Consider the following 13,132-nt stretch of genomic DNA (forward strand, 5'->3'; position numbering starts at 1 on the left):
CCAGTAAAATGTAAAGATTTCAACAAAACAAAAACATTGAGATGAAATGAAACCGAATAATTTTCTATACATACTTCTTCGAACGAAAATGTTGTCATACTAATATTATATTTGTCGTTAGCTCATATTAGGCCTATTGGGCCCGTGGGAAGCACGAGCATCAACATCTAGTTACTACTATTTAGAAGAGTGAGTTGTTACTCACTCTTCGTCGTCCGTCGTCCTCCCAAAAATTTTAAAAAAAATATTTTGGCTCCATATTAAACACGCCCATAACAAAAAAAATATATATAAAAAAAATTGTGGGCCCCATATATATTAAACAACAACTAATATTAAAAAAAAAAATTGTGAGTCCCATATTAAACACCAGCCAGTATTAAAAAAAAAACCTGTGGAACCCACCACATCCAAACTCACGGAAAAAAAAAGTAGACCCCATATTAACAAAATCAAGCAATATTAAAAAAAAAAAGTGAATCCCATATTAAAAAAAAACAATGTTAAAAAAAATTGAACCAGTATTAAAAAAAAAAGGAGAAGAAAAAAAAGTGGAACCCACCACATCCAAATTCACGGGAAAAAAAAAACTGAACCCCATATTGACAGAATCAAGCAAAACAAATTGTGGGCCCCATATATATTAAACAACAACTAATATTTAAAATGAAATTATTGTACAGCAACATACTTAAAATACTTATATATTAAAATAAGATAGAATTTAATTACTTTTTTATTTTTTCCTTACTCAAATAAATGTGAAAAGAGATTAATGTCATAAAAAAAATATTAAATAGAGATCAAATAATTAATAAGCTAAATTAGTGAAATTATAATTCTAATTAACGTTTCCTTAAAAAACCATGTAAAAATAACATGACAAGTAAAATGAGTTAAACAAAAAATATTTACTAAAAATTAAAAAATAGAAGTTCTTCATGGCCCCATATTAAACACCAATCAGTATTAAAAAAAAAAAAAAAAAGAGAACAAAAAAACGTGGAACCCATCACATCCAAACTCACGAGAAAAAAAAAGTGGACCCCATATTAACAAAAGCAAGCAATATTAAAAAAAAAAAGGAATCCCATATTAAAAAAACAAACAATGTTAAAAAAATGCTTAGAAAATCAAACAATTAAATTAATAATGATGGATTCATGGTCACATGCGTATCAACCCATTAGTGGGAGCAAATGAAATTATTGTACAACAACATACTTAAAATACTTATATATTAAATAAGATAGAATTTAATTACTTTTTCATTTTTTCCTTACTCTAATAAATTATTAGTGAATAGAGATTAATGTTATAAAAGAAAAAATAATATTAAATGTAGATCAAATAATTAAAAAGGTAAATTAGTGAAATTCTAATTCTAATTGACGTTTCCTTAAAAACTCGTGTAAAAAATAACATGACAAGTAAAATGAGTTAAACAAAAAATATTTACTAAAAAATAAAAAATAGAAGTTCTTCATTTAGATAAAAAATCAAATTTCTAGTTTGTTTCATCTTAAACATGTAAAATTAATATAATAATTTGAATTAGAATTATCCAAATCAAAATTTGATAAAAAATATTATATGTATTACTTCACTATTACTACTATATAGAAGAGCCGGTTTATAGAGGCAAGATCATCGTCCGTGTTCGGTCCTACTTTTTTATTTAAGAGTAAAAAAATCCTTTGTGGTCCCACCCACTTTTTTATTTAAGGGCAAAAAAATGTCGTTTTATACTTTATATTACCAACTCTTCTAAAAAGTAGATAGAAATACTTTTTATATTTCTATTTTTCTAATATATAGAAGCATCGGTTTACCTATGCTTCGTCGACAGTCACTCTTAAAAAAAAAATGGACCCCACCCTCCCCAAACTCATGAAAAAAAAAATGGACCTAATATTTTTTTTTTTAAAAAGGCAACGTAAAAAAAAAATGTGAAAAGAGATTAATATCAAATGAAGATCAAATAATGAATAAGGTAAATTAATCAAATTATAATTCTAAATCACGTTTCCTTAAAAAACCATGCAAAAGACAACATGACAAGTAAAATGAGTTAAACCGAGAATATTTACCAAAAATTAAAAAATAACATTTCTTCGTTTAAATAAAAAATTAATTTCTGCTTTGTTTCGTTTCAAACATGTAAAATTAATTTAATAATTTGAATTACAATTATCCAAATCAAAATTTGATAAAAAATAATAAGTATTTTACACTTTTAAATTAATGAATTAAAATTGAAAGTATAAACTGATGCTTAAATATTGCTATTATTTTATCTCAAAGAGAGAAAAATAGTTTTCTTTCAAACAAGTCTTCTCTTTTAAAACATATTAATAAATTTTCGTAGCAAACACGAATAAAGTTTTAGATACGGAGCACAAACTACAATCTTATATTAATCTTATTTTGAACATAATACATATATATATATATATTATCAATATCTAAACACAACTACATATACATAGATACACTATAATCCAAAGTGTTGGGCCCGTGCGCAGCACGGGCATAAGCCATCTAGTACTTTATATAAACATGAGTTCCACCATGGTTTCGTTATCCATCATGGCAGTTTTGCAATTTACCTTCATTTAAGGGCAAATTTGTAATTGTGTCTCAATAGCAAATTCTGAAAGCATCATTTTGCTCATAATACACCAGCCTAAGGTAAAAGCCACAGCAATAGGGGGACCCACTGTTGTACTTCATATCTCCGTGTGAATCCATAGAGTTCCTTAATTAGTTTTTTTTACCTTTTCTTTTTCAGTACACAAGTTGTTAATAAAAAAATAGTAAATCTACTCCATAAATTCCATTTTATCTTTTAGGTAAACAAAATAAATTTCTATATCATGTGTTTTACTCAGTGATATAAAAAAATGTGTGATAGATAAGAAAACTATTTTAATACTATTCTAAAAGATGAATTAATTTTGAACATTATAATTCTTTGGTGTAAACAATGAAAAAAAGATGTTTAGAATTGTTCTTCTAATTTTTTTTACACTTTTAATAATTAAATATTTTGCAAACACGATGGAATAAGATAGAAAAAACGCATAAACAAAAAAGAATAGATATATTTATTTAGACGATGGAATAAGATAGAAAAAACGCATAAAAAAAAAAGAATAGATATATTTATTTAGCAAAAGAAACTTTTCATGAAGTCATTTTTTTTAGAGTGATAAAATTAGTCCATGAAAATATGATCCGCTTAATCCGTTCAACTTTGGATGGGTTAATGATCTTGCTACTTCATTTTTTAACTTAACCCACTTTGACATGTCCGATTCAACACATATAAAAATTAGATTATTTTGTCGCCTAGATTGACCCTTGAGAAACTTTGTCAAAATATACAATTTATAACCATCATAAGTAAATAATAATTTTTATTAGATGATTAACAAAATTATAAGAAGACAAACAAATAAATTAAAACTTAATTAATAAGAGTTGGGTGGTTTGAGATATGACTAATTATTTAACCCAATTCTTTCTACAATTGTTCAACCCATTTTCACCATTCAAATTCAATTCAACCCTTCCATTTGATATCCCTAATGAACACTATTATTAAGTTTCTAAACCAAATGCATTATGACCACTTTAATGTACCATCCATCTTAATTCTTACATGAATAAACAAATCTTTTATATTATAATTTGTTCGTGAATCAAATACTCTTAATTATTATACATTAAAGAGCCTACTCATTAAAAACATGAACTATTCACGACTATTAAATATATATTAATTTATAAGGTATTTTACGTAATTTTAACTTTGTAATAGACAATTAAAGAAAGAGTAGGTAAAAATATGTGTTTATTGCAATTCTAACCACAACTAAACCTATTATCTAGATGCAATTTTGCACGAAGATTTTTTTTTAAAAAAAACTTTGCTTGTGAATAAAATAGGCAAAAAATCATTTCCAAATGTGTAATACAATATTAAAAATAGCAAGATGTCACGTGTAAGTATAATAGGATACGAACGTTTTCTCCTATTCAATGTTAAAATTTAAACAAGAACAAATATTAAACTTCTAATGTAATAGCTTGTGAATACCTAAACAAAATTAAAAACTAAATGTTGGGCCCGTGCAGGCACGAGCCTTACATATCTAGTATATAAAATACTCTCCCGCGTAGCAGCAATAAAACACTATCTTTATTCTCCCATCTTTACAGATACAAAATTAATTTTGTTTGGAGTATTTAATAAAGATTATTAGGCTTTTTAATAAACTAAACTAATAGAATGAAGGAGGAAAAAAATCCAAAAAAAGGAGAAAAAAAAAAATAGGAATGGAGGTCATACAGAGGTGCCACATCACCTTGTCTATGCCTAGCTTTATATTATATATAGATATAGATTTTATTAGCTTAAAAGAATCCTCCAAGGGTATGTTTGGAGAAGGAATTTACACTCAAAGTTTCTCTCTAGCAACTTTTTATCTATAATAACACCAAACATCTTTACAAAAATATGATATTTGAAAAATTACCCCTCTATGACAATTATCTTTTTTTTTTTATAATTAACCATATTTATAGAAATAGAATATCTAAAATTAACATAATATGTCTAGAGATTTTGATCAAATATATTGATACTTCAATACACTGACAAAGAATATAATATGAACATATTTCTGTCATTAAAATTTAAATAATTTTATTATTTATAACTTTAGAAAATGAAAAGAATTAAATTTTATACATCTTTTTTTTTTTAAATCTATAACAGCCCAATAGAATTTAAATATCAAATGTTATTATAGATTTATAACATCCAATCACTATAACAACAAAAAAATCTCAAAATAAACGAAGTTGCTGTAGAGAGATCTGAATGTATTTAATTTCATACTAAAGTGATTTTTGATTCTTATAGACCAAAAATGAAAAAGCAAAATTAAGCAAAGAGAAAAACGGTTTTTCTTTTTTCCTTTTTATTTTTTTTCTCTCAAAAGGTGATATTATTATTATGCCTATTAAAAGCAAGTTGTTGGGAGAACGTTCGGGAAGAAGACCTTGACTTGGAAACCAGGGAAAGACAGAAAATTCAATGTGCGGAACCTTTGAAAGAAACGCTTCTATTAACTTAGACCAGGGACTGCCACTTCAAATTTAATACCGTATAGAAGCTGGCACTTTTCTCTTCTTCTAAGAAATAAATATAAACCCAAATACAAAAATCATTTGTAAATTCGCAAACACTGTTTTTTTTTGTGTGTGAAACCCCAACATACGATGGAACGTCAACTTGTTACTTTTGTTCTTTTTTCTCTTTGTTTCATTTCTATTTTCCCTGATCTGTCTTGTTCTACTTCTCTTCGATTCTCTGGTTTAAAAGCAGATAAACAAACGTATGATTACATCCCTCTTTCTATGTTTATTTTATTGTTTTAGAATAATGTACGTTACTTTTATTATGCATTTGCTTCTTCTTTTTTTTCTTTTCAGAAAATCGTCGGTGCTGAAATTGGTAACTGGTGGATCATCCCCTACAGTTGATCCGACCCGGGTGACACAAATCTCATGGCGCCCCAGGTTTGTCAGCTTTTTTTTTTTTTGTGTGTATGTAAATGATGTTTCTATAGTGAATTGATATTCAAGTGACTCTTATAATGATATGAATTGTGCAGGGCTTTTGTATATAGGAATTTTTTGACTGATGAGGAATGTGATCATCTCATCACTCTGGTTAGCTCTTTTTTTTTTTTTTTTTTTTTTTTTTTTTTTTTTAACTTTCTTTCTATAGTACAATAAGAAATGGATGGTTGTTGCTCTTTTTGAGTAAAATGGGTTAAATGGAACTATTCTTACTTTTTTACAAATATATCAGTCAATTAACTATGCCTCAATCCCAGATTAGTTATACTTCCTCAGTCCCATTTTATATGAGGGTGTTTGACTGTGCACGAAGTTTAAAAAATAAAGGAAGACTTTTCAAATTTGTGTTTCAAAACAAGTCTTGGATATTTGTGTGATTGTAAATTATCTCATAGAATTAAATTGTTTCAAAATATAGAAAGGTGTAATTCTTTTTTAGACTGACTAAAAAGGAAAGAATGTCATATAAAATGGGAAGAAGGGAGTAACAATTTCAGGTAGATTAGGATTATCTATCTCACACTTATTCTTGCACGGATGGATGAATCCATAACCAGAATATAAAGACTCCTAATGAACATTGGACAATGAAGTCTTAATCCTAGCTAGTTAATATAGAATTTGATGTTGAGTTAAAGAGCATAACAATTGTGGATATTGAGATGATTTGTATAATTATAGTGTTATTTGATTGTGCATTTACATTTTGGTACATAAAATTTATAGGTGCGTTTGATTGAAAGATATACGTATTGTATACCCAGAAAAGCAAAGTTAATTTTTCCCACAAAATCTTACACTCAAGACATTGTGGCAAAAGGACAAATGAAAAGATGACATGTGGCGTATGGGCTCAATAATTACTCCCTCTGTCCCAATTTATGTGGCATAATTCTGATTTCGAGACTCGAACATGTTAATTTTTTTGAATTAACTTAAACTAACTCAAAGCTAGACTTTGACTTGATGTCGTTTTGTTCTTGTGAAATTTGAATGAGCAGGCTAAAGATAAGCTGGAGAAGTCTATGGTAGCTGACAATGAATCAGGAAAGAGCATAGAGAGTGAAGTTCGGACAAGCTCCGGCATGTTTCTTAGCAAGGGCCAGGTTCACAAAATCCCACTTTGTCTGCAATTTCAGATATTTGATGGTTTTCTTCCCTTTTTTGTGATGTATCAATCTAAATGTGCTCTGCCATCTTCCTTGTGCCAGTTAAATATTATCTTATGATGCCTTTGGTATTTAAGTATTTTATTTTCTAGTTATTTGTGTTTCTATTTTTACTATCAGAATTTGTCATTTAGAAGCAGGGGCATCACATCTTATTTCATATTTATGAAACATTTGTATGTGAAAGAGGTGGGCACCACCAAAGGTTGTGTGGGATGGATAGGATCCATTCACCCTTAACTAGAAGTCTCGGGTTCGAGCCTTGGGAATGGAAAAAATCTGATAGGGAGTACTTCTCCTCTTAATGGGCCTTACGCGGCGCAAATCTGGATTAATTGGGGGCCTGAAGCGGGTACGGAACACCGGTAGGAAATCAAAAACAAAAAAGAAAGCGGTGGACAGATCTCATAAAGAAGCATCTTCAATTGGTTGTGACCCTTATTGGTTACACGGCAAACATGATTACTGGATAACTAGATTTAAATCTTCTGGATCTTTAGCAATTGAACCTTTTCTAATGATCTTTTAATAAGGAATTAGTGTTTAAACTTCCTTGTAACCTTAGCGGACCATCTTTTGTTAATATTTCCCGTGAAGGGTCTAACCTTGTGTGGTAGTGTGGTATTTGACCCAATAAACATTTTGATATACTGGTAGGATATGATCTACTTTCTCTCATCAAGATCATATTTGCAATTTGCCTATTGCTTGGATACGAAGAGACTAGAAGGTGGCACTTGAATCCTTGTTATTGAATGATAATGGACTAATTACCCAATATATGATTGATTGCCATATTCCAAGGAATTTATGTCAAAGCTCTGCCCCTATACTTATCTCTATGTCACTGTTTATGGCTAGATGTGGGGCTTGTTGCTTAATTTGTCTAACTAGTCAAACCCTCAGGGGTTGGCCTGGTGGCAATTGGCTTGAGCCTTGGGGTGCTCCCTTTCAAGGTCTCAAGTTCGAAACCCACTGGGTGCAAACAATTTCTGAGGGCCATCGGACTGGGTAAAACCCTGAATTACCCGTGGTGCACTTGCGGGAAACTCCTTGCCGAGGGCCTGTGCACCCCCGGGATTAGTCGGGGCTCTAAGAGCCTCGGACACCCGGTGCTTAATCAAAAAAAAAAAAAAATTTTGTCTAACTAGTCAATTTGGTCCCCTGTCAGATTCAGTTAACTGTCAGGATTCTCATTTTTGAATACCAGGTCTGCAAGTGAAAAGTTCTTTTAATCTTTCTTTTTGCAAATGTCAAGTAGTCCAGTTATGGGTTTCGTTATTACTGAATTCTCTGAGGAACTCCTTACAGCTTACACTGATGTTTGCTTGGAGAGCATGTGGTGTTACCTAGTTGAACTAAAGTAATGAGATTGCCCAACTGTCCCCTGTCTAGTTAAGGTTAATCCTATTAGAAAAGACTTAACCTGGAAAATATAGATGTAGTTTATATCCAGAAAATTCTACCTTTGCTGGTATTTTAGGCTCTTTTAGATACCAAAGGCACATCTGAAGATTAATTAAGAATCCAGCGTCTGGGATAATGTCAATACAAACAGTGCACCTAGTGTGATACTGCAGAATAATCGGAACTGGACAATTGTTACACGGCTTAGAACATACTTTGATATGTGATTTCAGAGTTTCTATTAGTTCATATGCATTCTATTTGAAATTGGGTAGAATTATTAATCATGCACCCTTGATTGAATCAAGCATATTGTGAACCGTCCGTGATCTATAATTGAGTATCAGAAACCTCTCTAGAGCATTATGCTATTGGCATTCATTGATTTTAGGAACTCTTTAGAAATTGCCTGTCATTTTACATCCCCATGAGGCTGAGTCAGTGACTTCCTTCAGATTATATTTCCTCAGTTCCTCACTGAAGTTTTCCTGCTTATTTCTTCAGGTTCACTGGACATACTTGTAATATCATGTCATATTGACTATATGGGAGTTCAACTATTTCTGTTTCTCACATGGAATTGAATTCCTAGAATCTGTACCTATGTCGCATTACTTCTCCACTTCAAAAAATTTCCCTAGTGGATTCATATTAGTCTATGTAAATATTTTTATTGGAAAAAGGCCACTGACATTTTTTTTTTCTTTTTCCCTTTATAAGGATGAAGTAGTGGCTAATCTGGAGGCTAGGATAGCTGCCTGGACATTCCTTCCTAAAGGTACTACAGTGCTTCAATGATGTTGAGTGGCTTTCATCTCACCGTCTCATGCCTGCGTACAGTATATGTGTTATATACGTAAGCGAGATTCTTACTTTATTAAGTTGGAATACAGAGAATGGGGAATCTATTCAAATACTGCATTACGAACATGGCCAGAAGTACGAACCACATTTTGATTATTTTCATGACAAGGTTAATCAAGAGCTAGGTGGTCATCGGGTGGCTACTGTTCTTATGTACTTATCAGATGTCGAGAAGGGAGGGGAAACCATTTTTCCTAATTCAGAGGTAATCAACGTTGTATGATTAATCCTTTTCTGTTATGCCGGCGTTATGATGCAGTATTTTCTTTTTTTTTCCTCATAAACTGGAAACCTACAGGCAAAAAAATCTCAGCCAAAGGGTGATGACTGGTCGGATTGTGCTAAAAATGGATATGCAGGTATGTCTCGCACCATGAATAGTTTTGAGTATGACATCCATACATTTATGGTGGTCCCAATCAATTTTCACGCATTCCGTTGTTTTGAGAGTACATTTACTTGGATTCACAATGAGGGATAATAGGGAAGAAGATAAAGGAGGTGCTCTTGCAAATTCTCTGTAATGGAGCATTTGCTTGTGCTTACAATGCAAATAACATGTTCCTTTTTACTCAATAAGTAGCAAATAACATGCCTCTTTTCTTCATGTCCATGGAAATGTCTTGCAGTATGGTAAAATCTCTACAATTGTGCAAACGACTTAGAGCCTGTTTGGATGAACTTATAAGCATAGTCATAAGTTAGGAATATTAACTTATAGCTGTTGCCTTATTTTTGTTATTTTGGCTTAAAAATAAGTGCTTAAAAGTACTTTTTTATCTTTATCCAAACACTACAAAAGTGCTTAAAAACACTTTTTTATCTTACCCAAAGCACCTAAAATAAGCCAATCCAACAGGCTCTTAATAATGTGCTTCTTTGCATGGTATCCTATTGGTCGATAAATTTCATTTAGATGCATGAGTCCTTTCCTTCCTTTGTCTGACTGGACTGCATAGTCATTGCTATATGGTTCAACATTCAGTGTCTTTTTTCATATTCTCTTGATTCTCCTTGTTTTAATGAAAAACAATCTATTTGCTACTGTATGCCATTTTGGTTGTGCTTCTCATTGGCTAGAGATAGAGAGCAAGCAATCTCAGTAGTTATCCGCTTCACGATCAGCTTACCACAGCCTTCCTGCCATCGTATCCGAAAACTAGCAGTGCGCCCTGTCAGTCCTCCAGGGCCCAAATAACTTAATTTTCTCCCATGAACTATTTGTGTCAATGGATTAGTTCGATCCAAAACTTGAGATAATGGGTGTAAACCGAAAAAGGATTCATAAGTAGTTGTTAATGGAGTTGAGGTTACCAAATTCTGAGGTGTCGGTATCAATTTATGCCGAATTGCTCCACATATAGTCCCCCGAACCACATTTTCTAAACGAACCAGAGCCAATCCGAATTGATCTTGTAAAAGATCTGCTACAGAACAAATACGTCTCGTTGTTGAATCTCTCTTTGATTAATCAATGTGTGATATTCCGTATCCTCATTACTAATGGAATCCAACTGATCTCTGGATTGATCAGAAGATCCTTTCAGTTGGCTAGAATCCGTTACTTGAACGAAACTAGATCTTGTGAAATCATATTGAATATTTGACGATACATTTTGTACCTTGCTAAAAAACCGATCCTTGTTTACCAACCACACATTGTCTAACCAAATCCAATTCTCTCTCGGTACGCCCCTCAAAAAATCCGATTCTGGCGGATTCTTCCCCCAACTAACGAAGAGATCTTGGCGGAATTGCCACATATGAAATTGAGCATTCCACAGCCTTCCTGCCATCTCGCTCCATATAGATAAAAGGATCTCAAGGATTTCCGTAGAAGATGGAAGCATCAGTAAAAACACCTCATCCTGTTTCATAGACCATAAGATGTTCATGGGAAAAATATTGTTGTAAAACCAACAGCGTAAAACTGAAACAAAGTTTGTCAATAACTTTTCATGTTCTGACGTGTTCATGTCTTATTTGCAGTGAAACCTAGGAAGGGTGACGCGTTGTTGTTTTTCAGTCTACATCCTAATGCAACAACTGATCCTTTGAGCTTGCATGGAAGCTGCCCTGTTATTGAAGGTGAGAAGTGGTCTGCTACCAAATGGATTCATGTGAGGTCCTTTGAGACACCATCTAATGAGTGCAAAGATCTGAATCCGAGCTGCTCGCAGTGGGCTGTTAATGGTGAATGTGTAAAAAATCCTGTATACATGGTGGGTTCTGAAGATTCTTTAGGTCATTGTAGGAAGAGCTGCAACGTTTGCTCCTGATAGAAATATGTAGACAAATTTTCTATTACATATATAAAAAAATTTAACTAGTTGAGCAATCTTATCCTCAATCTCTGTATATCTCGGTTTGTACATTCAGTGCCCTTTTAGACAGTTCAAAGTAAGAAGGAATCAACTGATAATTTTTTGTGGTATCACTGGTACTGATCAAGGTTTTGACATTGCCCTCAATCTTGTCTGCCTTGTCTTTTCTGCCCATGACTGCACTTGGCACCCAAGGGTATGGCTTAATGAGTCTGTGTGAGTGGAGTTACTCGATATCTTTGCTGGTGAGAGATCGTAGGTACTCAATGGATAGTTGAGTTGCACATGATTCAAATACCACTGTCATAAAAAAATGAAAGACTTCATTTGGTCCTTAATTCTTTTCCTTTTTAGGGAGAATATCTGAACTTACTTTATTATACGAAATATCTTAAGTTTACCCACCCATTATATATTGGAGTCATTCATGCTCTTGCTTAATTTGGATTAAATGTGAAACAAAAATGTGTTTGTGAGATTTTTTTAGAAACCTTTGGTGGTTCGCTTGTGAATTATTTGTTCCAGGATTGAGATACAATGTGTATTAAAATCTTGGAGATTCGCTAAGACTTGTAGCAAATTTATCTAGCAAAACCTCGCCAGAATTTGTGAATAATCTGTTTCAAAGCTATGATACAATTTATTCAATAAATTTTGGTGATCTACGAGACTTGTGGCACCTATTTGTCGAAAACCCCTTGTAATATGTCAAATTTATAAACAATTTATTTAGAAGTGTTGAATTTGTATTAAAATTCTAGTGATTTGTCGAAAGCTGTGGCAAAGCTCCATCCATCAACACTCTTGATGGGGTTTTTTTGTACTAAATACTGAGAAAATTCTGGTAATCCGGTGGGAATGGAACTCCAATTTCTGATGCAGAGGTTTTTTTCCTACAAATTTTAAAAAGTGGGATAAAAATATAAATAGCGGCACTAAAAAATAGTCTGTGTACATCTGCCATAAAATTTGCACCTAAAAATAGTTGAATTTATGCTGGGATGTCCTCCGAAAAGACACTCATTTAATTCGTTGCCATGTTAGCAAATTCTTAGCTTGTCCACTCCCGCTAGAATTCTCCTCCTCTTGATTTTTCATGTGTTATACAAAATTGAAGACTATTACTTATTTGCCGTTGAAATTGCGTGGGTAATGTTCCAATGAGGTTATATGTCTATCCTTGATGATTTAGATTAGTTTGGTTAAAGAAAATTAAAGAATACATTGGATTTTATTGAGCGTGAAAAAAACTTGTTTAAGAAGTCAAAGTGGATATTGATTTTTGAAAGTATACATTAATTCTACTCATTAAAAATTGTTGAGATGGATAATTGAATATTGTATATCAGATTTGGTGTCTTTTAGCGTTTATTGAACCAAATTTGAAGCAAAAATATGCTTGTGAAATTTTTACATACCAAATTATGGCGTTCCGTCCGGAATTTGTAGCAAATTTGGCGATGGTTAAAATTTGCGATCATAATTCTAACGATCTATCATGATTTGACCACAAATTTGTTGGGTGTGCGAACAAAGTACCACATTGGTAGCTGAAAAGAAAAAGGAGTCATTTATAAGGAGTTAGATACTCTTAATGATGCTGCCTTTCGGGGAAAATCGTGCGCGGTTGGCCCAAAGTGAACAATATCACATCATGTTAAGAGTATCTTTGGGCCGTTTTAGCCCAACAAAATTCTGGTGATCTGTCATAATTTT

General features: G+C 32.1%; 1 protein-coding gene across 1 annotated transcript; it reads left to right on the forward strand.

The window, feature by feature from the left end:
• Positions 1-5,093: 5,093 nt before the first annotated feature.
• LOC132623659 (probable prolyl 4-hydroxylase 6) lies at positions 5,094-11,526 on the forward strand. The gene is made up of 8 exons (XM_060338448.1): positions 5,094-5,405; positions 5,503-5,589; positions 5,685-5,742; positions 6,654-6,758; positions 8,949-9,006; positions 9,122-9,297; positions 9,391-9,451; positions 11,082-11,526. The coding sequence occupies exons 1-8, from the start codon at positions 5,290-5,292 to the stop codon at positions 11,369-11,371; spliced, it is 951 nt and encodes a 316-aa protein (XP_060194431.1). The 5' UTR covers positions 5,094-5,289; the 3' UTR covers positions 11,372-11,526.
• The last annotated feature ends 1,606 nt before the right edge of the window (positions 11,527-13,132 follow it).

The sequence above is a fragment of the Lycium barbarum genome, chromosome 12 (assembly GCF_019175385.1).
Source record: "Lycium barbarum isolate Lr01 chromosome 12, ASM1917538v2, whole genome shotgun sequence".
NCBI classification, from domain to species: domain Eukaryota; kingdom Viridiplantae; phylum Streptophyta; class Magnoliopsida; order Solanales; family Solanaceae; genus Lycium; species Lycium barbarum.